This window comes from Anas acuta, chromosome 3, assembly GCF_963932015.1.
Source record: "Anas acuta chromosome 3, bAnaAcu1.1, whole genome shotgun sequence".
NCBI lineage: Eukaryota > Metazoa > Chordata > Aves > Anseriformes > Anatidae > Anas > Anas acuta.
In genome coordinates this window covers 116,995,649-117,022,010 of record NC_088981.1, presented here as the reverse complement: position 1 = coordinate 117,022,010, position 26,362 = coordinate 116,995,649, and the positions used below count along the sequence as shown (strand labels likewise).

Genomic DNA, 26,362 nt, shown 5'->3' with positions numbered 1-26,362 from the left:
GGCGAGTCCAAGCGACACGCTAAAAGGGCAGCGCTTCCCCATCCGCTTCCCCGCAGGGATTAATTCCTCCACGTACAACTTTCAGAGCATTACTCAGCCCGCCGGTGCTTGCCACACGCAGACATTCAGGATTAATCCCGGGGCAGAGCTGGGAGAGGTTTTGTTTTTATTTTTTTTGGCACAGTTTTGGAGCTGTTTCCCCACGCTCCATCGATGGGGTGCTGCTGGGTGGGAGCGGGCACTGGGGTGGCTCCTGCAATCCCAGCTGGGAATGGTGTTTTTTTTTGGGGGGGCAGGTGGTGCTAACATTCCTCCTCGGTTTCCAAGCACTTTCTGGGAATGAGTCAACACCCACGAGCCCATCCATCAGCCTGTCCTCCAGCCGCCCGGGGAGGAAATGGATGCAGCGGGCGAGGGCTGCTCGGTTTTGCTAAAAGCTCATCCATCTTCCAGCCTCGCTCGGTGCCTGGGGGACGGGGACGGGGCAGAAAAAAGCTGGAACAGGAGCCGGAGGCACCGAGGAGAGGATTCAGACCAGGATTGCTCTCAGGGGAAGGAGTGCCTTCCGTGCACAGGAGCCCAGGACGAGCTGAGGTGCGCATTTTGTGCCATCCCCAGCCCCTTGTGTCGTGGGGCTCCGGCTCTCTAAGCCAAAAAATGCTTTGTTTTCTCCATCTCCCACAAGAAAAGCTTCTCACCTCAAGGCAAAGCCACCTTCCTGCCCCTTCATCTCCCCCAAACCCAGCAGGACCCCAGCGGGCGGTGTAAACGAGGTGGGTTTATCCACGCTGCTGGCCGATTTGGGATGGAGCTTCCCATTTAGCACTGCTGGGAGCAAGTTTGCACCCCGATTTGTGTTTAGGATAAGCGTGATCCACGGCCCTCGCTCATCAGTTCATCATGGGGGAAACAAATGTTTTATTTTACTGAAATTATTCCCTGAATAAGGAAATTCATTAAGCCCCAGTGCCCCCATCACCCGGAGCCCCCGGGGTACCGCAGCGGGCGAGCTCAGCTTGGCCACGACACCTCCAGAGGGGCACGTAGGAGCCTTGTATCTCGGCACAAAACTCATTTTACGCTCCCCACCATGAGTCTGGGCTTTAAAAAATCTCCCACAGCCCACACAGAGCAGCAGCAGCAGCAGCGCAGGCAGCCCAACGAGTGCAGCAAAGCCGGGGCCGGACGCCGACCCATCCGCCGCACCGCCTCGGAAGGGATTACATATGCAGAACATGCAGCCCTGTCTCCTATTTTTTATTTATTCTTATTATTTTTTTAATTTTCCCTTTGTCATTTCCCTTTTCAATCACTCCGCATGCTTTAGGGATTAAGCGCCTGGGTAGCAAACCCACATTACACGCGGCTCACGTCCCCGGGAGAGAGGACGCACCGTGCCGCCTGCACGCCCCGAGAATAATGCGCCTGTTTTGGTTTATTATTTTATTTTATTATCGGGGAAAAACTACACATGTAGAGATTACAGAAACGCCGCTGCCTGGTGTGCCCGGCGGGGAGGGAAGCGCTGGCTCCTGCTCCTGCAGCAGGGCTGATGGATGGGTGACTCCCCGCCCGGCGCCGCTCGGTGCCGTCAGCGCTCGGAGAAAGCCCTAAATCCTCCCGTAGGGACCATGCCCCTGGCACAACGGGGGACCCAGGTGGCTTATTATGGGCTGGCGAGGACATTGAGCCACCCAGGGGTTGAGGTGGTTGCATACGAGGTGGCATTTTTTGGGGGGGACACCACCAGTGCCACCAACCCCCAGGGAAGGGGACGCAGCTCCGGAGGGCTCCGGTTGTTGTGGGGGTCTCCAAATCTGCAGAGGGGGCTCCGGATGGAGCTGGGGGGGTTCTGGAGGAGAAGAAGCTCTACAGATTTATTTTTTTTTATAGCTGGGATCTTCTGATCCTGTTGGCATTCCCGGCCTGTCCCTGCTGCTGAGCCGGCCGCCTGCTGCTGGCTGCCGATCGCCCTGCTGATAATTTCATTCCGTCCCCTTCGCGCTGATGATCTGAGAAAGCAAAATGTTTTTTTCCTGCTGCAAACCCTTCGCCGTGCTCCTGGTTCCTTGTTCCTGGCTCCCAGCTCCCAGTTCCCAGCTCCCAGTCCCCAGTTCCCAGCTCCCAGTCCCCAGTTCCCAGCTCCCCGTCCCCAGTTCCCAGCTCCCCATCCCCAGCCCCAGCTCTGCTGCTCGCCCTGCCTTTCTGCAGCCCCCCTAGATATTTTGGGAGCTTTTTGCCCCAAAGCTAAAAGATTACAGACAGGAAGGGAAGGAACCAGGGATGTACCCTGATCCCATGCCAGGGGTTATCCTCTGCCACAGCAGCCCCACGGGGCACTCGGCCACCAGCTCACGTCACCCCCAAACCCCTGAACATCTGCCGAAACCAGGAAGGATTTACCAGGATTTCCTCTCCCCTCTGGGCTTGAAATACAAATGAATCGTGCTGAGGATTCAGGCCTTTTTATATCTTTCCTCTTGCTTTTTTTTTTTTTCCCCCTTTTTTCCCCTCCTCCTTTGTAGTTCCTCCAGCTGCGGAAAAGCCGCAGAGGGGCTGCGAGAGCTGCTGGGAGGAGAGCAGAGAAGCCCTGCTGCTTGTTTGGGACCTGCTCCTGGGTTTTGCTGCTTTCCCCTGCCAGGATTTGGATAAATCTGGCCCTTGTGTTTCGCTGCTTATCATGCTCCCCATCCCAGGGCGGATCTACAAGCCTGGGGATTCGGGTCCCCAAACCGCTCCCCGTTGCGCATCCTCGTGCACCTCGTGCCCCCTGCCACCCTGGCAAAGCGTGGGGCCGTGCAAACAGCCACCCACACGAGCTGCCCCAAATGGGATGGAGCAGAGAAAGGGGAAAAATGGGGCAAAGGATGGTGATGGGAGAAACGAGGGCTCCGGAATTTCCTTGGGGTGCCTGTGCCCCCCGTGCCAGCCGTGCGCCCCAGGCCGTGCCACGCTCCGTGCCCCTGCTGGGAGAGAGGCTGCTCCTTTCCCCGGGTGCCGCAGCAGAAGCCAAGGACACTTTAATGATCAGCCTCGTGTAATTACTTCCCCTCGGCGGCGCAGATGGCAGGGGGTGGGGGACAGATGCTCGCCACGAGCCGCGGCCCCCCGGCCCCAGCTGCGTCACCGCGGGATTATGCTGCCGAGGGAAAAGCGGGGCACGTGCAAGGGGAGGGAGACGCGTTTCACTTAACGCTGCTGTTTCACAAAATGCCACGAATTTGCCTTCAAGGGGGAGAGGAGAACCCCTGGGGATGGAGCTCTTTGGGGTCGTTCCTCCTGCAGCCCCACACCAAAGCGAACGGCACCGAGACGCCCCCCCCTTGGGGTGCTCAGTGCTGGTGCCACGCTGCTGGGGTCTTTCTGAGCCATAAAAAAAAATAAAAAAGGGTTTTCAGAAGACAAAAAAAATGAGCAACTTGACCATTTCTATCATCAGGGAGATTTAATTGTGGCAGCCTGTCCAGGTTTCCTGATGCCAGCAGCATCCATCACCTGTCCGGGGCTTAAAATTTGGAAAACCAGGAGCGAAAACAGCAAATTCCTGTGCAGCAACTGTTCCTCTGTCCCAAGGAAGAGTCTGTCCCAAAAGAGTGACGAGGGAGAAGACTGAGCTGTGCTTAAGGAATCAAACTGTGGCTCTGGAGGGCTTAATTAAAACCCAAGAGCTGAGAGTATTTAGATAAGCTGTCAGTCCGCATTACGCCGGGCGCGTTTGACTTTCCTGCGTTTAATTAAAGCTATCTGCGCCAAGGGCTGCACAAGTCCCACAGCTCAACTTTAGCAGCTCCTGGAAAACGCTGCAAGAGCTGTCAGGGGCGTTGAAAGGTAAAGACAAAACCAAACTGAAAGAGGAGGAGGGCCACGTCCCCATATGTGTAAGAGGGGTGGGTGGGAGGGCGCGTTTTGGGGGGCTTTGTGCTCGGTGGGTGTCGATGGAACTCCCCCCAGCAGGCTCTGGAAGGTCCCAAGGGTGTGGAGAACACCAAGGAGGCAGCAGAAAGGCCCCCAAACCTCCCCAATTTCTCCTCTTTTTGGAAACTGCACAGCAACCATGTGCAGAAAGTCTGGCTCTCCAACCCAACCCATCCCAAAAAAAACAACCCAAAAAAACCAACCCAATCCAATCCAACCCAACCCAAAAAAAAACAACCCAACCCAACCCAACCCAACCCAACCCAACCCAACCCAAACCAAACCAAACCAACCCAAAAAAAAACCCAACCCAAAAAAACCCAACCCAAACCAAACCAACCCAAACCAACCCAAACCAACCCAAACCAGCCCAAACCAACCCAAACCAACACAACCCAACCCAAACCAGCCCAAACCAACCCAAACCAATCCAAACAAACCCAACCCAACCCAAACCAAACCAACCCAAACCAACCCAAACCAGCAGAAGATACATTAAAATCATGCTCAGACTGCTCAAATTTATTCTCCTTTGCCTGATCTTTGAGCAAAGCCCGAACCATAAAGGTTTTTGTACAAAAAAACGGACGATGTGAGGCTGAAAATGCCCGAGCTCACCAGGACCCTTCCCAAAGTTAGGGGTTAAATCCCTCAGCCCCGGCTCAGGGATGTTTGGGCAAAGCAGCCAGGACATTTCCCTGGGACTCTGCCTGCCAGGTCTCAGAGCCCGGGGATGACGCAGGAGCTCCCAGGCACGCGCCTCCAGCAGCGTCAGATTTACCCTGCCAGAAAAAAAAGCAACTCCCAGGACAGCAGGGAACGCTGCCTGGAGCGCAGAGGCTTTTTTTGTTTTGTTTTGTCTTCCCCCAAAAATGGGGTTTCAAATGAAAGGGTTTTAAGGCCAGGCTCCAAGCTGGGGTGGTCCACGGGGGTGGCAGCAGCACCCTGCTGGAAACCTTCAGCCCCCTGCCCTGCTGCCTCCTTACCAGCAATCCTCCTGCTTCCATCAATCTCTGCACTCAGGGTTGTGCCAGAAGCTTAAAAAATGAGGGAAATTGGGCTGGAAGGGTTTTTGGGGGGGTGGCAGGGTTTTTCCCCCGCTGCCCTTGGAGAGCAGCGTGCTCCTGCTGGCACCCGCGTGTCCCATGCCCAGGCTGCGCCCTCCCTGCCTCTCATCCCCATGAAAAAAAAAACACATTTTTTTCATGTTGAAAGTGGGAAAACAAGCATTTTTTTTTAATTCTGGACCGCCTGCTTTCCGCCCAACACCAGGTTTGGTGCTGCTGGCAGGGCGGCCGCCCGATAACACACATCCCCAGGCCAAAGGAGCTCGCAGACTAAACAGGGAGAGGTGGGAAGGAGCCAAGAGGGCCGGCAAACGGGGTGATTCACCAAGCTGTCCTGGCAGGGACGAGGGCTGGAGCGATCCCATAACTCCAGCTGTCCTGCTGGGACGAGGGGTGCCCACCTCGGAGGGGTTAGGGGGAAGCAGCCAGCTCGGTGGGAAGGGGGAGAGCGGCTGGAGTTTTTGGGGACACGTTTTCACCCAAGAGCCCCAAACTTCTCAGGGTGTTTCAGTGCCATCTTCATCCCCTGTCCTCTTTTTTTTTTTTGCTCCAGAAGGGATGCCCCAGCCCTTTATTCCTTTATTTCTGTATATTGCCCTTCCCTTCAGGGCAAAATCCCTTCGCCCCGTGCCAGGAGCCTTGCTCTGATGGGTTTTAATCCAGCTGAACCATCCCCATCCCCAGATGGTGCAAGGACCCCCTTCCTCCCAGCCCCATGCAGGTCCCATAGAGGTGCAGGTCCCAAAGAATTGCAGATCCCATACAAAATGCAGTTCCCATACAATTACAGGACCCCCAGCACCGAGATCTGGACCAGGCAGAGCCCAGCCCAGGACCCCCGGGGTGCCGCAGGGTCCGGATCCGACCCCGCTCCCGTTGCGCGCATCCTGCGGGGCTGCGCTGCCCTCTAACGGGGGAAGGGTTTGAAAACCTGAGGAGCTGCAGAGCCAAGGGACCTGAGCATTTTTTTTTTCTTGGCACAAACCCTTTTCTACCCTTTTTTGGGGAAGAAACCTGAGGTTTCTTGAATTTGCGCCTTGTTTTAGGGGGAGCTGCAAGCGCTGCGCCCTTGGCAAGCACCGCGTTTTCTGTGCCAGGATGAGCCACGGACCCGGAGAACGCCCTTAAAATAAAGCTGTGAGGGCTGTGAGCATCCTTGGAGGGGTTTGGGTGCTCGTGTGCTGCAAACACCCCAATTTCTCCTGGTTTTTAGGGGCTCACCAGGACCGGCTGCAGCTCCCTGGGGAGGCAGAGGTGATCCCGGCGCTGCACGGAGCCCTGGGGAGCAGAGGGCAAAGGGCTCAAAATCTGCTGAAGCAGCTCCATCAGCTGCACCCAACAGTTTAAAGGGTGAGGTTTAAGGCTTCCAGGAGCATCCCATGACCCCATTTCTTACAACCAAGAGGAGAGGGTGAGATATCCCCCGTGGAAGCCCCCCGCAGGGCACCGAGCTCCGCAGGGTCTCCACGTGCCAGGAGGATGCTCGTGGGGCTGAACCTGTCTTGGAAATGCTGGCCAGGGCAAAAAATTGTGGGATTTCCTTCCTCAGAGGCACGGGGAGCTGCAAAATCCCCAGAGGGTGATGTTGGGGGGCTCAGGCTGGGGCGAGGAACTGCACAGGGGTCTCGCAGGGCCAATAAATGTTGGTGAAAATGATGCCACGAGCGATTTTTTCTCTTATAGTTCAAAGAAATAGATGTCCCTCGGTGTCTGGTCTTTGTACCACCTCATCGTGTCTGCTGGCAGGTGCTAAAATCGTGCACCATAAGAGGAGTTTAAGAGGTGATTTTGGAAATGCGCTAAAACGCGCAAGAACTTCCCTCGGTGTGTTAAAATCAGCTTTTGAAGCGCTGGAGCAGCCGGTCCCCATCAGCCCTTCTAATGGGGGTGACACGAGCTCACAGAGGGAGTGCTGAGCTTTAAAAGGGTTATTTCGCTTCGGATGTCAGCGAGTGGGGAAAAAAATCAATAAAAAACTGCTAAAAAAAAAAAAACGCATTTCTGGGCTTTCAAACGAGCACGCACTCAGGGGGGTGCAGGTCCTCTCCAAGCTGGCTCTGCGGTGGGCAGTGGGAACAGTGGGGACAGCTGGGTGGCACTGCTCTGAAATGTGTCACCCGCATCCAAGTTAGCAGAAAATGTCTTTTTTTTTGCAGAAATGGAGCAAGAATAAGGCTGTGCCCAGCCTCTTGCAGCACCGCGCACCATCCAGAAGCAGCAGCAGCCTCCCAGCTGCCTCCCCCTGCAGAGCACCCCCGGGCTCTCCGGCCCTAAATTTCGCAGTCCTGAGCATGAAGATTTAAGGAAATGGCCTCAAAAGTTAAGGAAATGGCCTCAAATTGCCCCAAAGGAGGCTCACGTTGGATATTGGGCAGAATTTCCTCATGGAGAGGGTGGCGAGGGGCTGGTATGGGCTGCCCACTGGTGGCGTCCCCATCCCTGGAGGACGTTTAGGAGACGTGTGGCCACGGGGGCATGGTTTAATGACGGGAATGAGATGATTTTTAAGGTCCCTTCCAACCCAAACCACCCTAAGGGTCTCAGAGGGTCAGGCTGATGGCTGGACTGGGTGACCTTGAAGGTCTTCTCCACCCTACACGACTCCACGAGTCCACGATTCCATTATTTTGTGGTTTCTGCTCCCCAAACCCGCCTGTTTTCCCCCGTTCACTCCAGCTGGGTGCCCCCCACCACCACCAGCAGATCCCCGGGCAGCAGGGCAGCACAGGGGGCTCCTTCCCTGCCAGTCGGTGACCCCATCCCACCGAGCTAATCCCCTGCCCGTCCCCAATCCCAGCCAACCTCTGACAGCCTGGAGCAGCAGGAGAAGCCCCCCGATGGGCGGCTGCCCCCTCTCCTTGGGGTCCTGCTCGGTCCCCGTGCGCACGGACCCCATCCAGCACCACCTCCCTCTGCTTTACGTTTATTTTGGGGCTCTGCCTCCCCCATCCCGGAGACCAGCTCACCACCGAGGGCAGCCTGGGTGCCGTCCCTCACGCTCGGTACTCGAAGAAGCTGTCCCGGACCTCCCTCTCCTCGGAGGTGACCCTTTTTCCCGAGGGGAAGGTCTGGTAGGTCCGCAGGTTCTCCGGGGACACGCGCTGCAAATGCCACCGGGTCTTCCCGCTGAGAGGGGGGCTGTAGGGGGGCAAGACAGCAGGTTACCAGCTGGGCACCGAATTTCTGGGCTCTGGGGGTTGGTGGCAAGGCTGCCAGCAGGTCCTGAAGGCTGGGGGGCACCGGGCATTGCGCCCAGCTTTGTTCTCCAGCACCCTTAGCAGCGCAGGAGCTGCCCGTGCGCTCTGCTCCAGGAGGAGGATGAGTGCCTGGCCCTGGTAGCAGCTGCTCCCCTCTTTGTCCCCCTTTTCCCACTCTTTTCTCCTCCTCAAAATGGGACCGGGGAGGTGAAGGAAACCCTCCCCACCGCTGTGCACCGTCCTCATTTCAGGTGGCACAGGGCACAGCCAGCGGTGGCCAGCCCCAAGGGGCACAGCGCGCAGCGTGGGGGCAAAGTGCTCTGTGCCCACCCATTAACCGCAGGGTTAAGCAGCTTTTTGGGGCTCCACACCCAAAATTTAAGGAATCTGTGGGCTTCCAGGCTTGGTCAATCCATGCCAATGCTCCCAGAGGCTCTAGGGACCAGGAAGGCGCTGCGCCTTCGCGGTGGGGTTGTCCGAAATCTTTTTATCTTTACGCACCCACAGGGGCGAGCTTCACCTCGAGGGGCTCGACGAGGGCCCCCCAAGGAGAGGCAGTGAGCGGGGTGGGTTTGTCTGCAAGGGGTGAGGGGGATGCCACGGTCATCCTCCCAGTACAGTGGGGCGAGGAGAGGTGGGGTGGGATGGGCAGAGGGGCTGGGGGACCCGTGGTGCCCAGGAGCCCCCCTCACTGGTGCCAGTGGCACAAATTTCTGCTTGAGTAACAGAGGGCGAGTTTTGCCTTTCAGCTTTTCTGCCCTCCTCTCATCTCCAGGACCCATTTTTTGGGGGGTAGCTGCTTGGCAAGGGGCTGGAGCAGCCGAGCAGAGGACCCCCAGCTCTCCCCACACCCCTCAGGCTGGGTTCCAGCGCCCTGGGGCGTCCCCTGGGTACTCACAGGTCCAGCGGGTGCGGGTACCTCTCCATCTCCTTCACGGGCAGCACGAAGTAGGGGACGGGGTAAAGCGTCCCGGTCTTGTCCTGGTAAAACTCACGGTGCTGCTGGGCCAGCTGGGGGCAAAACCAAAATTGTGCAGGGGTCCGGGCAAGCAGTGCAGCCCCCCCCAACCCTGGGCAAGCAGTGCAGCCCAGGTATCGATACAAGATCAATACCTGGATTGATACAAGATCAATACCTGGGCTGAAACCCCCGGGGTGCTTCTGTCCCCATCCCCGTCCCCGTCCCCACCTGGTAAAATTTGCCCAGCTCCAGGGCCCGGCCCCCATCCAGGTCGAGGCGGGTGCGCAGCGGGGTGCGGGGCACCTCCTCCGGGTAGGGCGCAGGGGGCTGGGGGCTCCGCGGCTGTGCCATGGTGGTGGTTCCTGGGCTGTGCAGGGTGCTGGGTTTTCCACGCCTGCGTGGGAAATTCCTGGTTGGTTTTCCACTGCTGAGCATCCTTTTTTTCCTTCCTCACCCCCCCCCAGGTCACCAGGACACGGTGGTGGGGTGTGGAGGCAGGGGAGGGCTGCGCGCACCCATCCCTACCGCTTTTTTCGCCCATTATCGGGAAGGTCCCCGAGCCCTTTGCATGCTCACAACCCAGTTATCAATAATAATTCATGTTCCAAAAGTGTGTTTTATCCAAAAAGCCCGTAGGATTCCCCGTGTGTTCGCCCAGAAGATGGAAATGCACCCTCTACATCCTCGCCCCCTCCTGCAGCTCACTGCTGCGTCCGTGTGCCACCAGCGCTCCCCAAAACCCCATTTCGCAGGGCCAGGGGAAGCCACTTCTTTCCCCAGGCTCTGCACAGGACCCGAAATCAGGCTTTGAGGTGGCGCACAGCACCTCTTGCCGCACGCAGAGCAGCTTTTCCAGGAAAACCCTTTTTTTTTCCAGGAAAACCCTTCCTACTCTCACACCAAAACCAATTCCTTCGCTTTTTGAGCACAACGCAGCGCCACAGCTCCGCTCATTAAGGACCCAGCTGAGTTTTCACACTGGTTTTTCTCGCTGTTGGGTGGATGCTGCTTGCCCCGGAGGGGGTTTTTCCTCATTTTTTGTTTTATTTTATTTTTTTTTTTTGCCTGCGGTTTGCTGTTTGCCAGAGCAGCCAGGAGAAAAGGAGCGGGAGAGATGCTCCAGGATTAAAGCACATAGGGGAGGATGCCAGGGGGTTCTGGGGCGTCCTGCAGGGATTTGGACAAGCCCTGAGTGCAGCTGCAGGATTTATTCCTAAAAAAATAAAGGGAGAGGGGGAAGAGAGCAAGAGGAGACGGGGAGAAGCCACCTGGGGACGGGAAGGGGACAGGGGGCAGGGGGAGGACAGAAGGAGCTTGGTGATGCTGGCAGGGGTGAGGGATGTTTAGGATCCGTGGGGAAAAGCCCCAAATCTCCCCCCAGGACCTGGCAGTGTTTCAGCAGGGAGCACAGCCCCTGCCAAAGGATCCACGGGGGGTGCAGGATCCACGGGGGGGTGCAGGATCCATGGGGGGTGCAGTCCTTACCCACCGCAGGTGCCCCCAGCCCGGCCTGGATCCTTCCCGTTCTGCCCTGAAATGTCACAAACACCATCACCAGGCAACGGGGGGAGCCCAGAACCATCCCCCAAACCTTCCTGCACCCCCCCCTGCACCTCGACACCCCCCACCCGTGAGCACCGCCTGCTGCCACCTCCTGCGCCCCCCTGGCACCACTGCCTGCACCCCCCCCACCAAGCCCTGCGCCCCCTCAACCCAACCCTCTGCAGGAAAAGCCTCCATATTTCCATATTTTATTTTATTTTATTTTATTTTATTTTATTTTATTTTATTTTATTTTATTTTATTTTATTTTATTTTATTTTATTTTATTTATTTTGCAAGGGGGGGTTGTTTTGCTTTAGGCAGCTCCTTTGTGAAAGGGGGAACCGTGGGCTCTTTTCCTACCCCAGGAAGGTAACTGGGGGACCTGTCCCCAAAAAACTTTGGGAAAGGTGAATCGCCTCCATGGAACCAGTGCAGACAACGATTGCACGCACAGACAGAGGCAGATTTGGTTAAAATAATTTAAAAAAATCCCATTAGGCTTGCAAGGATGAGTGCGCAAGCTCGGGGACATGCGGGAATTGGAGGGGCCGGTCTTTATTTGCATCTTGATCTGATAGGTCTGAGATATTGCAAATAAAAAATAAATAAATTAAATTAAATTTAAAAAAATTGGAGAGAAAAGAAAAAGAAAAGGAAAGAAAACAGAAACCCAGAGGTCTTCCAGCACCTGCATTGTGCCAGGATTTGCAGCTCTGGCTCCGGAGATGTCCTGGCCACCTCTCCTGGCCAGAGCACGACCCAAATTCTTGAGGTCTTGTGGCCATCTTCTCTGGTTCCCAGTGAGCTGTGGATTCATCCAGCACGGGATTAGTGGGAAGAGGGGATGGATTGATCCATCCCATAAGAGTTTTCTACAGAAAACCTCGTGGAAAAGCACCGCGCATCCCCACGGCCGGCCCCTCTGCAGGGCGCACGGGTTAGGAAAGCTGGGGTTGGTAGTTGTGCTGAGTTAATAAAACGTGAAAACCTCCAAATCCGAATCTGTAAAAAAATAAAAGACAAAAGGAAAAAATAAAAGACAAAAGGAAAAAAATAAAAGACAAAGGGAAAATCTCCCCACGGAGGGAGCTGCTGCAGTGCCGAGTACCAGAAGAGGGGCGAGCAGCCGCGGGTGCAGCCGGCGGCGCTGGAGAGGTCACCGGAGCTGTGACAACGGCTGAAGAAGTGGCCGACATTAACCACGAGCAGGCTGAGGCTACGAAGGGGCTGGCACCACGAGAGCTGCGCTCGCCAGCAGCTTTCCAGCAGCAGTCACCAGGGCAAAAAGCTCACGGCACGGAGATGGAGCTGGGATTTGGGAAGAGCTGGGATTTGGGAGGAGCGCTGCTGCGCCAGGGCGCTGCGCTCTCGGGGCTGCCAAACCCCGGCTGAGGGCACGAGGACCGAAGCCCCCGTGGGATAAAAGGGGGCTGGGGGTCCCCGCGCGCACCCAGGGCAGCTCAGATCTGCAAGGAGAAGCCAGGCAGAAGCTCCAGCTCCTCTGGAGACCAGCAGGATCTTGGCATCGCCATGCTGGGTGGGGAGGTGCAGGGCTCCTCTCCAGGCAGGATGCTCAATTTGGAGGATTTGACTTACACAGGGAAGTTTCCTCCTTTCTTATAAGCCCTTGCATTTGCTCACGTTCCTCCTTTATGTACAGAAATTGCCTCCACAGCATTTTTTCCCTTTTCTTCCGAGCCCAGCACGCACAGGCAGAGCCGCCCACCACAGCACTCCGAGCTGCAGATGATGCCGCGGGGCGGCCTTACCCCACAAAGCCTCGCTCCTGACGGCTGCATCCCAAAAAAAACCCTACAAAATGAAAAAAACTCGGTGCAGCGGGGGTCCACAGCTGGTGCAGAGAGACCTGCAGTAGGCAATTTGGGTTTGGGAAGAGCTGGGAGGGGGAAAAACAGAGGGGATTATTTGGCAGAGATTGCTCCTGCCTGTCCCAGAGGTTCCCGGTTCCCAGCTCAGCCCCCAGCCCCTCTCCGGCTCTCCGAGGAGCTGGCGCTGCCCACAAAAAGCAGGGGAAAGAAAAAGATGGAAACTTTCTGCAATTAATATAAAGGATTTCAGCGGTTTGACAAATGGGGAGGCTGATGTGATTGCTCCGAGCGTAGGAGGAGAAGAGCTGGAAAAAAAATAGAGAAAAAGAGTTAAGAAGAGAAAATTTCATTAATTTTGGACGCAAAGTCCTGTAGCATCATCATAGGGCCATTGTTTTTAGGGATGGATGATTGGATTGGGCTAATTTTGATGGGATGCTGGTGCTGGGGGGGGGTGCACGAGGAGGGTCCAGCTAAGGCCAGATCCTTTCCATGGCAAGCTGTGCTTTCCCCCTTGCCTTTGGTGCAAACCCGTAGTAAATAGGAGCAATCAGCAGTGATTCAGAGGTGGGTGTGTGGTTTTGTTCACATGCAGCGATGTGAAAATTGCAGAGAAAACCGAGATTTGTGTTTACGAAGGGCATTTTCTCACCTCGCTCTGCTGATCGCAGCCAGCTGGGGGAACGCTTCGGGCGCGCCGTGCGTCGGGGACCCGTGTGCTGGCTCGGCTGGGTTCCTGCGTTGTTCCTGCTCACCTTCGTTATCCCATTTAGTTGTGTAATGGGAAGATAAATCACCAGCGGGGCAGGGGGAGACCTTCTCCATCTAAAAATAAAAAAAAAGCATCGAGCTTCTTTAGCTACGAGCAGACAAACACCAGCAGAGTTTGTGCAGGGACGTGAGCAGGGGCGCAGCTCCATCCAGAAGCCCCATGGGGGGGATTTGCGCACCCATGGGGTTCCTACAGACCCCAACCCCTGGGATGGTTGGGGCTGGGGGCACCCCTGGGTGCCCCTGTCCCCCCCCTGCCCCAGCTGGGTGCCCAGCCCCACGGCCCTGGGCTCGGGGAGCTCTCCAAGGAGCAGCCCCCGGCCCCTCTCCACGGAGAGCAGCAGGGGAGAGCCAAGCACCTGTGGGGTAAACTCGTGCCAAAACCCACGAGAGCTCCTCTGGATGATCAGGACAAACCTCAGCAAAACCCTCGCTGCCCCCAGCCTCCAGCATTTTAGCAAGAGCAAAGGCAGAGGGGGGGGAAAAGGGGCTGCAAAAGCAGCAGCTCTGCCCAGAAGGACCAAAAAGGAACCAAAAAATGCTGTTGGATGGAACCAGGAGCCCTATTTCCAGGGCTTTATTACCCATTTATGAAGGCTGCAGTCCCGTTTGTCCCTTTTTGATGCCACCAAAGCCCTCCTGGCCTCGCTCTCCACCCCAGGAGTATTTTTCTGGGAAGTGCTGGGCGCCTCGCAGCAGGGGGGAACCCTGCCTCAGTTTCCCCACTGCTGTGGGGAGGGTCTGGGGGGTGGTTCCTACATCCCCCCCCCCTTTTTTTTTCAACCACCTCCAGCCCCGGGGAGGGGCGGGCGGGCAGGCGGGGCCGCTGCCGAAGAAGGGATTAATTCGGCGCTGGGGAGGGAGAGGGGGGCACCGCGCACCGGGCACCGCGCAGAGCCCCGGGCGCATCTTCTGGGGGCGCATCTCCGCGCACAGCCCCGCGCATCTCGGGGCGCATCTCTCTGTGGAGAGCCCCGGGCGCATCTCGGGGCGCATCTCCTGGTGGAGAGCCCCGGGCGCATTTCGGGGCGCATCTCCCGGTGGAGAACCCCGGGCGCATCTCGGGGCGCATCTCCCCGCGCATCCCCGCGCATCTCCGGGCGCATCTCCCCGCGCAGAGCCTTGCGCCCCGCTCCGCACCCCGCGCATCTCCGGGCGCATCTCCCGGTGGAGAGCCCCGGGCGCATCTCGGGGCGCATCTCCCGGTGGAGAGCCCCGGGCGCATCTCCGGGCGCATCTCCCCGCATCTCCCCGCATCTCTCCGGGCGCATCTCCGGGCGCATCTCCCCGCATCTCCCCGCATCTCTCCGGGCGCATCTCCCCGCGCATCCCCCCCCTGCTCCTCACCCCATGGCTCTGCAGCTCCAGCTCCGCACCGTCTCCGGCCTCCGCGGCAGAGCCGACCGCATCGCCAAGGCGGCTTTCCGAGGTAATGGGGAGGGGGCTGCGGGAAGGCGGAGTTGGGAGAATTTGGGGAGGGGTGTGGGGGTGTCCCCGCGGTGGGCTGTGCCCGGCTGCCCCCCCCCCTGCCTCAGTTTCCCCGTCGTGGGTGCACCAAGGGGGTCGCCCAGCCCTCCCCGAGGTGCCCCCTCTCCGTCCCTGCTGCCCTGGGGAGGGGGATTTGTGCAGGGGGGAAGTCCTAGGGGGGTGAACCCCACTTCCCAAGGGATGGCTGGGGGGGAATTGGGCCACTTTTAGGGTCAGGGCTGCACTTTGGGTGGCAAAACGGTGCCACCAGGGCAGTGTCACCAGAAGGGCTGGGAGAGGAACTCGCCTGGCTCCAGGACCCGCTGTGAGCTGGGATTTCTTCCGAGGCTGCAGTTTTGGTTCTGCTCCGGTCCCTTCCAGCCCCAAAACCTTCCCGGGGGGGCTGCAAAAGGATCCAAACCTCCCCAGGGCTCCGTGCCCTCAGCACAGCCTCTCCTGCCCCGTCCCTGCCCCAGGAGCCCAGAGCAGGGCTTAGGTGCTGCCCGCACCGACACACGGTGCCTGACCCCATAGCTGGGGACTTTTGGGGTCCGGCTCCTGGTGGCCCCATCCCTGGTCCTGCAGGTGGAGCTGGCTGGTGTGAGGTCCCCGAGAAAATCCCACATTTGTGGGTAGGAAGGTTCGTGGCAGGGGACTGGGAGGGTGGTTTGGGATGTGCTTCCAGCACCTGCCAAAGGGATTTTTCTGCCTCTCCTTGGGTAATAATTAAATCCAAAAGGGCTCGGCTATGGGATGGGGCATTCCCTGCAAAGAGCTGTGCCCCCAGGATGCCTCAATTTTGGTAAAATGAAGTTGGAGACGCGGTGGGAGGGGGTGCCCTGGCCTCCAGGGGCTGCCTGCACCCAAAGCGCCCACCCTGAGCCAGATTTAATTACCTGGGAAGTTTAAAAAAAATCAGTTTAATTCAGTGAGATACTCAGCATTTTCCTAACACCACAGGAGGCAACGTTATGAAGAAGATATTAATTAGAAATATTGGTGTGGGGGGGAGGTTATCCCGCGAGGGCAGCCAAAAGCTCCAGGCTGGGGCTCCTGGGACGTGGTTTCGTGGGTGAGGGGCAGGACCTGGTGGTCTCGGAGGGCTTTTAAACCTAAAATATCCACGATCTACAAGGCGATATACAACCAACCCGTGTCTCCTCTGCAGGGCTCTCCTTCTACACCCGAGTGCTGGAAAGCTGCGAGGACGAGGCCAGGTTTGAGGAGGTAAGAGGAGACGTGCCTGCCTCCTGCTCCGTCTCCCCTGCCTGATTTTCCATACAAATACCCCTCCTCCTAGGGGACCACAGGGATTCCCAAGGCACCAATACCTCCTTGCAAGGAAAAAGGGGGAAAAAAAGCAATGATGGGTGAAAAACTCAAATTTAAGCGTCTTGGCATCATCTTTACGAGCTCCAGCATTTCTCTGGTGGGTGCTGAAGGATCTCAAGGACCTCAGGACCCCATTTTGCTGGGGCTGGGGGTGTCGGGGGTGATAATTGTGGGGCTGCCCCCAGCAATTATCTGATGGGAGAGTCCAGGAGAGGAACATTTCCATACACAAATGACAAGTAATTAACAAGCCCAGGTGACTTTTTTAATTATTATTTAATTTTTATTCTTGTCTCACTGCTGCACCCCAAATTCCCCCCCCCACACCAGGAGCCTTCGCGGGGAAGCTTCCCTGCCCCTGCTCGGCATTCGCGGGATCCCACCACCAGGCTGGATTTGGGCTGCCCCAGTGGTTTCCATTTGTTTGTTTTCCTCCCGTTCCCTTTTTTTTTTCCCAATTATTTTTATTCACAGCTCAATGAATTATGCAGGACCCGTGCCTTCCCAGAGCCTGGGGAAGCAAAGCTGCTGATTATTGCAGGGGGTGGCCGCGGCACATCCCATGTGCACCCCAAGTGGCTTCTCCTCCAAAGGGAGAAGAAAAAAAAACACCTTTTTTTAATTATTTCCTTTTATTTTTTCCCCTTTTGTCAATAAAACAGATAAAGCTGACCCATCCCTCGCTCAGCTTTGCGCAGGGCTTTTAATAAGACTTTTGGCAATAAACCCGCGAGGAGGACAACCGGCCAGCCAGATGGGGAAGGAAGGGGTGCAAGGAAAACAGGGGGGGCTCGGGGGGCAGCCCCAGCTCTGGGAGGTGCCACGGTGATGGATGGTGGGGATGGTGTGCTTTGGGTTCATGTTAATGGGGTCTGCTCATGGGGCAGGGAGCAGGGGGCAGCCCGTCCCCGTATCCCACCTGCAGGTTCAAGGCAGAAATAAATTATTTATTACTGAAGGTAACCAGCTGCAGAAGCCACTTATCTGGAAGGGTAATTAATTGCTGATTGAATTCTGGTGCACCTTTATTTTTTTTTTTCCCATTAGGAATTTATTATGACTGAGGCACAGGGCGTCTCTAATTTAGGAACCTCCGAGTAAAACACAAAAATCCACGGCCTGGGTTGTATTAGAAATCAGTGAGTGACCCTAATAATCCTTACCAGGCTTAAAATAATAATAATAATAAGTTTTTCCTGAGGTTTAGAGCACAGCATCCTCGGGGGAGTGATGGCCGTGATTTGCTGCGGGATGCCCCAGGGCATGGGATGTAGGATCTGTAGGATAGGAAGGAGCAGGGCTGGGTACCCCAAATCAGCCGGATTTGGTGTTTTTTTGGGGGGGGTTTGTGGGCAACATCCAGAGCAAGGTGCTCGCCTTTACTGAATTGCACTCCCCAGGGTTTCAGGCAGTGGATGGGGGTCCCTGTGGAAACAGGGTGGGCACCAGGGCACGAATAATGCTGGGAAGAGGAGTGGAGCCACGGAGAGCAGCAGACTGGGGCCGTTCCCCGTGTTTTGCTGCTCTCCCAGGTGCAGGGTTTTGGGTTTTGCTCGCTGGCTGTGGTGTTAACGGCCCCAAATAGGTTTTGAGGTATGGAGAGCTCTCAGCAAGGCTCCGTGGGGATGCTCGGAGGGGTCACCCATGCTGGGGGGCTTCACAAATCCATAGGGCAAGGGACAGCCAGGTCCCCGACCCCATAGCAGGGACTCACCCACGTGCGTTCAGGACAGAGGGATGCTCGTTCCAATTCCTCCCCAAAAATTGATCAACGACGTTCCCAAGGAAGACTTTCTGGGGCACTTTACCCAAAATCCTGACTGCCTCACTCCGGTGGGTGCCAGAGCCCTGGCACAGGTCCTGGGCACGGCGCCTTGCTCCCCATCCCTGTGGGAAGCAAAGCGATGTCGTGAGGCCATTTCTATATTTTTTTTCCCTATTTCCAGATGTTTTTATATTCGCTTCCTTGACTCACTGCAGGAAGCATAAAAGGGAAAAAATTAGCTTCAGAAATAAGCGTTGGAGTATTTCTGAAGAGTCACAGACGCCTTCCTGTGAAGCTGCTTGGCCAGCACTTTCCCTCCTGGGCTCTGAATGCAGCCCTGCAGTGGTGCGGGGCTCGGTCCCACTGCCATGTCCCCGTGTCCCCGAGGCACCAAGAGCATCTCGGTTGGGGTTCTGCTCGGACACGGGAGGCTGGAAGGGATCCGAGACTTGGAAAATGAGGAAAATGAGCTTGGGTGGTTTGGCTTGGCAGGGTGATCCCTGGGCTTGGGGAGGAAAAGAAGGAAAAAAAAATTGAAACCCAAATTTATCTTTTATCTTTTATCTTTTATCTTTATCTTTATCTTTTATCTTTTATCTTTATCTTTTATCTTTATCTTTTATCTTTTATCTTTTATCTTTATCTTTTATCTTTTATCTTTTATCTTTTATCTTTTATCACAGCATAGCCCAAGTTGGGAAGGACCCACAAGGATCATTTTATCTTTTATCTCTATCTTTATCTTTATATTTTCTTATCTTTATCTTTATCATCTTATCTTACCTTTACCTTTACCTTTAACTTTACCTTTACCTTTATCTATCTTATCTTTATAGATATAAATACAGATATCTATATATCTATATACCTATATCTAATCTATATAGATAGATAGAGATATATAGATATCTGTTTATCTATATCTATATATCTATATCACATAGATATATAGATATTATTTATATATCTGCATATCTTTATATCTATCTTTGTATAGATAGATATAGATAGATATTTATAGATACCTATACCTATAGATAGGTATCTATAGATACCTATATCGATATCTATATGGATAGGGATATAGATATAGATATAGATACAAATTTGGCACCAGGACACATGGTTGGCAAGCCTCCTGTGATACAGCCCTGCCTTTTTCATGGCCCTCCCAGCCCCATCCTCATCACCCCTGCCACCTCTCCCCGTCCCCAGCCTGACGTCTCCCCGTCCTTCCTCCCCAGACCTTCCGCTGGCCGGTTGCGAGCAACATCGATGGGAACGAGATCCTGGAGGTGCAGGTCTTCAACTACAGCAAGGTGTTCACCAACAGGTGAGAGCGGGGCTGCCCTTCCCTCCCTCCGTCCTTCTTGAGTTTCCCTCTTGGGTTTGGGGACCGGGGGGTGAGGAAGAGGTTGGTGCTGCCTCCTGGGTTGGGCACGAAAGCAAAGACCCAACCTTTTGTGAAATAACACTTTTTGTGAGTGCAGTTGCTGGTGCCCAACAATTTATTTGTGGTCACTGCCACGTCTACAGCATGGTTTTGTGAAGGTGCTGGCACCTATTTCAATGCCCTTTGCATGTGTTTAAGAGAAAATTAAATCTTTTGTTAAATTAACAAGGTGGATGTCGATATCTAACAGCAGTTCTCCAGCTCTGCAAATTCTGCAATTGTTTGTTTATCTTATTCTTCCATTTTTCTTACTATTTATCGCAATTTGTTCTCACCTGGGTATGGTTGTTGCCAGGACTTACGCATTACGTGCAATGTTATGACAGTTTTTTGAAGGTTTATTCCAGTTAAAGTTTTGCCCACACGCTGATAATGAACGCGAGAGAGGAGAAGTTTGTCCCTTCTGTCAAATTAGTGGTTTTCATACCATTTTCCATGCTGTCACTGCAAAAATACGGGAGCATTTCACAAAAACACGACTGATGCGAATTGTCCTGCAGAACATTGACATTATAGGGGGAAGAAAACAAAAAAAAATAGATGATTTTTTTTTTTTCAAGGTTTGCAGACTGCATTAACAGGCAGCCAAGGGGAGGTTCTGCAGGGCTCGTCCTGCTGCTGTGCCCATCCCATAGCCCGGCCCTTTCTTCTCCCACGAGCTTTGGCTTCGGAAATAGGAGCCAGGACTTCACAGGGAGCCTGGGGATGGGATGAAGAAGAAGGTTTGAGAACTGGAGGGTGGAAGAAAGGGACCTGGTTGACATCCAGGTGCCCATGGGCAGGGAAGTCACCGTGAATCCATTGGGGTGCATTGGGGCAGTGGGGCTGAGCCCCCCCCTTACTGCGAGGTGTCACCCAGTTGTGGTGTGTCCTGGGGTTTGCTGTCGCTCCTAAAACTTTCTCCCTGGTTCGTTGTCTTTACAAAACCCTTCTGCAGCCAAGGAAGGGCTTGGGTTCGTGGCTGGATGTTGGATGTTGAGGTTGGTTTGCCTGTGGTTGGACGTTGGTTGGGTCTGGCTCTCGGAGGAACACACGCTGCTGTAAGGATTTGTAGCAACAAAAAAAAAAAACTGTGGCAAACATTTCTGCTCTGAAAACAAAGTGTTTTTCCCCAGCTGGGGCTCAGCGGGGTCGCCAGAACGTCTCCCAGATGCACACAAATGTTCACGCAAAAGCTTGCTTCACAGCCCAAAAACGAGGGGACAGATGGTGTGCAGGGCAGGCGTGTTAAATAGGCACAATTTAAAAAATGAGAAAAAAAAAATTAGCTACTTTCATCTTGCTTTTAAGTCAGAGCTTGAGCAGCAGGAGAGTGGTGGCTGGGCTTTGGGGGGGAAGCTTGGCTCATGGAGGGGGCCAGGGCTTGTGGGGGGATCCCAGCTCAGCGTGGTGTGAGCCACTTTGAGCCACGTTCAGACCACTTTATGAATTCCTTCCTCTCCCTAGGTGACCAAATTCTCTTAGAAATCTCCAAATACCCAACACAAAATAAATATCCCCGTAGCACAGCCAAATTACTTAAAATTACTTTTTTTTTTTTTTCCCTTTGCCACACTGCTTATACAGGAGGTTGGCGGCCTCAGCCAGCCGAGAGCCACTTGCACTGCTAGGATGACATTCAATTTTATCATTCCCATCACTTTGGTTATTTTCCTTGGTTTGCCTTTGGTTTCTGCACACACCTATTAGCCTTATTTTCAGCAGCACCTTCACCTTCACCCCTCGCTGCTCTGCAGTGAGCAGGGATCCGACCCCAGCTTCCACCACCTCAGCCCCCTTGGCACAGAGAAAGCCCCACGCTGTGCTCCATGCCCCAGGGACTCAGAAATCGGGACTCAGGGGTTCCCTTCGTGGTGCTACAGCCCACAAAACCAGGAGCATCTCTGCCTGCTTTTTGCAGGCATTTTCATCCCTTGAAAGCTTTTGCGCCTTTGTAGTCAGAGCATCCCTCCGCCTTGCTTTTGAGAAGGCTGCTCCTGTTTTTTTGTGTTTTTTTTTTTTTTTTTTTTTTTTTTTACCATCCTAAATCATCTTTGCAGCTTATTATCCCACCAGTGTTCAGTTTTCCTCCTCCAAAGCACAAGCTGGGCACACCTTACCCACCTCCCTCCTCCCTCCATGCAGCCAGGCAGTAATTGCTTCGTTACGCTCCACGGTGCAAACTCCTGCAGGGCTGTGGATGCACCAGCTTTTTGGAGCTGTTCCCTGGAGTGCAGACCAGCCTGAGGTGCGGGTGCTGCTTCTTGGAGGTGTTTTTGGCCCGTGAGTGCCCGTTTAGGCTGGTTCGGGCACGTTGTGAGGTCCTCACCACCCTGCAGGGCTGCCTCTGCTCCCCGGTGATGGAGTGCTCGTTATCTGGAAATTGTTTTCTAAGTTATTTTTACATGCCAGTCACTGATGGAGTAGTCATCGGGGTTTAATAGCAAAATTGCACTATATTGCTGCCATTCAGCGATGACTATCAACTGATACCCTATTTTTAGGGTTTCTCCATTAATCTGCTCTTGTTAGTGTGTAGCATCGATAGCAGGCACAGTAAAACCAAACATTTTGGTGGAACCTATTCCTTTCGCGCAGTTTCCAAAAAAAATGACTCTGAAGAAGCACACCGAGCTTGTTTTGACACGCTCCATCTCCTCATAAACCTGCCTCGAATGCCACTGATTACACTCCAGTTTTTAATTGTGTTTTTGTTGAACCCTATACAAGATTTTCTACGATTTTCCTAGGATGGCTGCCAGGTGAGCCGGGCTCTCTCCGTTCACCCCGAGCGAACACTTTGCTGTGCCGGGCTTTCTGTTATTCCAACTTCATTACAAATGCTATCAGCAGACCAGGGGCAGCCAGCTTGTGTGTGATGATTACCCGCAAACCACCCCTGGAACAATGCACAGAAATATTTATCCAGCATCTTCGCCTGCTTTATATCACAATGGGCTGGAACAGCAGCTACTGCCCCTGTTTCTGGGGTGCTTTTGCCTTCAAAAGTGAGGCTTATTGTCCCCAGAGGCCACTTGGAGGATGCTTTTGTCCTGCTGTGGCCCTGGGGTGGGTGCTGGGAGCATCCTGACACCGTCAGGGACAGGTAATCGGGAAGATGCTCTTGTGGCGGAGCATCCCCAGCTCCCTGCAGCAGCTTTCCAGACTTTAATTACCTGCTCCATCTCTCTCTGCTAAATTAAAAAGCACTTCAGGTTGGAAACAGTTTCCTCGTGCTGGCATTTACAGGCAGGGGTAAAACGATCCCCAAAACATCCCTCTAGCAGTGTGTGTCCCCAAGGCAGAAGGCCACCAGGAGCCCAAGGGGGCAATGGCAGCAGAGCCTCGGCCTAACCCTATGGGAGGCCTAATGGGGGAGGCTTCAGATCTCAGCATCAGTGGCAGGAATTAACCAGCAAAAGACTGCTCCAAGTCCAAAATATAAAAGGATTAGCCACGGGTTTATGGCCTGCCTGCTGAGAAATGCCCACACCAGCACACCCAGGCCGCGTCCTGAGGCAGGGCCACGACCACGGCCCGGCCTTCTGTCCCAGGAGGAGGACAGACAGACAGACACAAATCTTGGCCGGGAGGGAGAGGAGAAGGGAGAAGCAGAGCCCTGGCACAGGCTTTGGAAAGGCGAGCCGTGGTGAATAATTCACGTGCGGCTGATTAGCACGACTTATCAAAGCCCCAGATAAAGGCCCGACACCCGATGCAGGCCCGACGTGAATAATGGAGGGGCCTGGTGCCGAGCCACGGCTGCGTGGCTGTTGCCTTGCCTTTGTCTGCTGCCCCGTGGCCAGCACCACGCAGCTAATTAGCTGGTAAAATAATCCTTCCCTGGCCCTGGGCCCCTGGGCCCAGCTGATTGCTGCTGGCTCCACCGAGGGGCTGTTGGTTTGGGCCTGGTGGCTGTCCCTGGGAGCTGTTCCCCATGGATTTGGGTGGCCAAAAAAGGGAGCAGTGCATTGAGAGAGTTCATGAGGACATCTTAAATGAGGAAAACCTTCCTCTGGTGGCAGTTTCTTCAGTAAAAATGTGTAAAGAACCTCCTGATTTCCATGGTGGCCTAGGGACATTTCCCCTGGGATGCTTATTCTCCATCTCCAAACCACTCTCCTTGGTCAACATCGCCCAATGTCACCTCGTTGGGGACCAAGAAGGTTGAGTGGAAGCAGGATACCCCGTACCAAGGCACAAAGAGGTATCGGCACCTCCAAAGCCAGCAGGGCAGTGCAGATGCCCCTGCCCCAGCACCTTGGGGGGGTGCAGATTTAAAATCCTGCACCAAGAGAAGGACAAATAGGCACGGTTTTATGCATCCATCTCAAAGACATGGGATGCTCCGTGTGATGCCACGCATCATGGAAAGCAGGTGTTGAAGCCAAGCAGCTGTTTCATTGTGAGATGATTTGTAGGAACTCGGTGAGGAACTCCTACAGGAATATGATTAATTTTTGCCTTTTCCCTTCTGGTCCACTGGGGAGACCTAAAAAATATCTGCAGGGTGAGTGAAAATTCATGGCATACGATGCCACAGTGCCCTGGGAGGGGGCATGTGCAGGAGAAAGGCGTGTGATGTGGGGTCCCAGATGTGGACTCGAGTGTGTCTGGGCAGGAGAAGACACCATGAGCCATGTACCAGCGACCTGGGGTGGGGGACACTTGTGGGAGAGGCAGAGAGAAGCAAGGAGCAGGTGGAGGCATCAGCCAGGGCAGCACAACGTGATGGGGAGACACCAGAGGACACCAACAGCAGCTCCTGCCCTGACCCACGGGGATCACCTGGACCAGCTCCTTCTGTGCCCCATGTTCCCCCCATGCCTAGAGCCAGAACATCCCATAAGGATGGAGAAAGCTGCACAAAACCCCACACCTTTTCCTCCGAGGAGGTTTGTTTTCCTCCCTGCTGGCTGCATGTCACCGTTTTCCTCTCCGGGGTGAGAAGAAGCAGTAACCAGATCTGGCTGAGGGCGATGCCGGGGTGGGCACGCTGATAACACCCCCAGCAGAAAGCTGATCCTCGGAGAGCAGGCGGCAGCTGGCTCCCCTTACCTGGCCAAGAAACAGAAGGACTAATACCGAGGGCTTTTGATACAGCTCGCCAGGATAAAACAGAGCTTCATTTCATCCTTTGTGCTCCAATTTGGATCTCTGCAGGGTTCGTGCCTTTAGTGAGCAGCTGCCCCCAGCAGGACTTAGGGACACCGAGGTGCTCACCGCTCCTGCTCGCCTGCAGACGATGATGTGCTGCAGGATTTGCTGCAGGAGCCTGCAGTGCCGGCACCTTTCTGCTGCCAGAAATGCTGAAATATCACAGCCAGAACCTGCAGCATCATCGGCGTAGCAGCCAGGTCCCGGGGACACCACGAGGTTGCACCCAAGGGGTCTGTGTCCGACCCAGCGGAGCCCTGAGTGCACCCATAAAAATGTGCTCAAAGGCAAAAACAACCCTGCAAATGAAACCGTGTGCCTTTAACCCAGATAAAGTGTTTGCAAAATATTTCAGCTGATAGATCAAGAAGGATCTGATAGACCAGAAAAAGGGCCAAAAGCTCTGGAACTGCTTTATTTATTTTTATTTTTATTTTTATTTTTATTTTTATTTTTATTTTTATTTTTATTTTTATTTTTATTTTTATTTTTATTTTTATTTTTATTTTTATTTTTATTTTTATTTTTATTTTTTCCTGCTGCAGCCACAGCTTCCCAAATCACTCACCTCCTCATCGCACCCTGCCTGCGTGGCTGGAAAATTAGCTTACCCCGTGGGTGTGTGCAATCATTCCTGTTTTGTTAATGGCTGGATAACCCGGAGAAATGTAGGACGCCCCAGCTGCTCCACCTCAGCAGCCTCCAGACACGAAAAGTTGCTTCGGTGAATTAACTTTATTTTTTTTTATTTTTTTTTTCCCCAAGCAAACTCTTGCAAAAATCCTCATTAAATATGAATGGGTTTTCATTCACCCTGGAAGACAAGCGGAATAGCATAACGAGTGCCAGCCCTGTCTCGTAGAAACAGATCCTGTCGGGAAAGTCACTGGGGATGCGCTCACAGACCTGGTTGCCAAAGGTGCTGACGCGGATGCGCTCAGACTTGGCACGGTGTCTGACTCGGCGGCACAAAATATTTTGATTAAGAAATGAAAATGAAAATCTTGTCACAGCGGGTGCTGGGGGTGCCGTGCATGTGCTAAAATCCCAGCAGAGATTGGGGACGGGGACGTGTCACCAGGGAGGATGGCAGCCTGCAGAGCTGGGCGCATCGTGCGGCCATGCGCAACTCCCTGCGGTGGCGAAATGGGGAAGGAGAAGGATGTATGGGTGGATGGATGGATGGATGGATGGATGGATGGATGGATGGATGGATGGATGGATGGATGGATGAGTACAGAGATGCCTACCTGCATTCCCAAGGCTTTCCCAGGTTCAGAAACAAAAGGTTCCCAGGTTCCAGGAGCAGAATTTGCCCACGGAAGAAAAATGGTGTCCAAGGGCTGAGCCAGCAGGGAAAGAAGGAACAAGCCTTCATGGGCTGAAGGATGCTTTTGGCAGAACTAGACCAAGCTGCACAGTCTTCAGATTTGTGCCTAATAACATCTCGGGCTTCAGTGCTGGAGCCTTTGCTTTGAGAGAGCGAGGATTTCAGTGCTGGCAACGCCTGGCAGGGTTCTACCCAGTCACTGAAGTGCTCTGGGCACGGTTCTCAGAGGGATTCATGGAAAGCTGGCACGTGCCACGAGGGCAAAGAGCAAAGAGCAGCACGTGGTGGGATGTGCAGCGCTCCCAGACCGCCCCGATCCAGGGCTGCGAGCCCAGAATTGGGCTGGGTTGGTAACAGAAGAGGCTCCAGCAGTCTGATAAAATTACGAGTGACCCAGAAAAACTCCCTCTCTCTTTCCATCCGCAGAAATGCCAGAGGGAGGGAGCAGGGCACTCGATGAATTATGAAAGGCTCGGAAGTGAAAGGCGGCGCAGACGGGTGCTGAATATTTCATCCCCTCTGGCCGGGCTCTTGCTGGAGACGTGGGCTGGGAGGGGGCCAAGGAAGGGGACCACCACCCCAAGGCATCTTTCT

At 54.4% G+C, this 26,362-nt stretch overlaps 2 protein-coding genes and 1 long non-coding RNA gene across 7 annotated transcripts in view; 1 reads left to right on the top strand and 2 right to left on the bottom strand.

Moving 5' to 3' along the window:
- Positions 1 to 7,670: 7,670 nt before the first annotated feature.
- Positions 7,671 to 9,499, bottom strand: CIMIP2C (ciliary microtubule inner protein 2C). The gene is made up of 3 exons (XM_068675138.1): positions 9,369 to 9,499; positions 9,078 to 9,190; positions 7,671 to 8,120 (listed from the first exon to the last, which is right to left on the bottom strand). The coding sequence occupies exons 1-3, from the start codon at positions 9,489 to 9,491 to the stop codon at positions 7,976 to 7,978; spliced, it is 381 nt and encodes a 126-aa protein (XP_068531239.1). The 5' UTR covers positions 9,492 to 9,499; the 3' UTR covers positions 7,671 to 7,975.
- Positions 9,500 to 10,946: 1,447 nt separating this feature from the next.
- LOC137854969 (uncharacterized) lies at positions 10,947 to 14,726 on the bottom strand. Of its 2 annotated transcripts, none has more exons than XR_011095471.1 (3): positions 14,633 to 14,726; positions 13,167 to 13,339; positions 10,947 to 11,687 (listed from the first exon to the last, which is right to left on the bottom strand). It is a non-coding gene; the product is annotated as an uncharacterized lncRNA (long non-coding RNA). The 2 variants fall into 2 exon arrangements; XR_011095472.1 differs by lacking the exon at positions 10,947 to 11,687 and adding an exon at positions 11,719 to 12,819.
- Positions 14,147 to 26,362, top strand: part of OTOF (otoferlin) — a 52,764-nt gene continuing 40,548 nt past the window's right edge. For 3 of the 4 annotated variants that reach the window (XM_068679000.1, XM_068678999.1, XM_068678998.1), the window contains exons 1-3: positions 14,147 to 14,714; positions 15,921 to 15,979; positions 19,094 to 19,182. In XM_068679000.1, the coding sequence (XP_068535101.1) occupies positions 14,636 to 14,714; positions 15,921 to 15,979; positions 19,094 to 19,182 (227 nt within the window). In that variant the 5' untranslated portion in view covers positions 14,147 to 14,635. The remainder of the gene's footprint in view (positions 14,715 to 15,920; positions 15,980 to 19,093; positions 19,183 to 26,362) is intronic. The other variant, XM_068679001.1, reaches the window with a different exon arrangement.

Excerpts from the sequence above, each read along its gene's own strand:
- CIMIP2C (XM_068675138.1), bottom strand. The coding sequence starts at position 9,491 with ATGGCACAGCCGCGGAGCCCCCAGCCCCCTGCGCCCTACCCGGAGGAG. Across the intron at positions 9,191-9,368 it reads AGCTGGGCAAATTTTACCAG|CTGGCCCAGCAGCACCGTGA; the intron begins GTGGGGACGGGG and ends TTTTGCCCCCAG. Across the intron at positions 8,121-9,077 it reads TACCCGCACCCGCTGGACCT|CCCCCCTCTCAGCGGGAAGA; the intron begins GTGAGTACCCAG and ends GCCCCCCTACAG.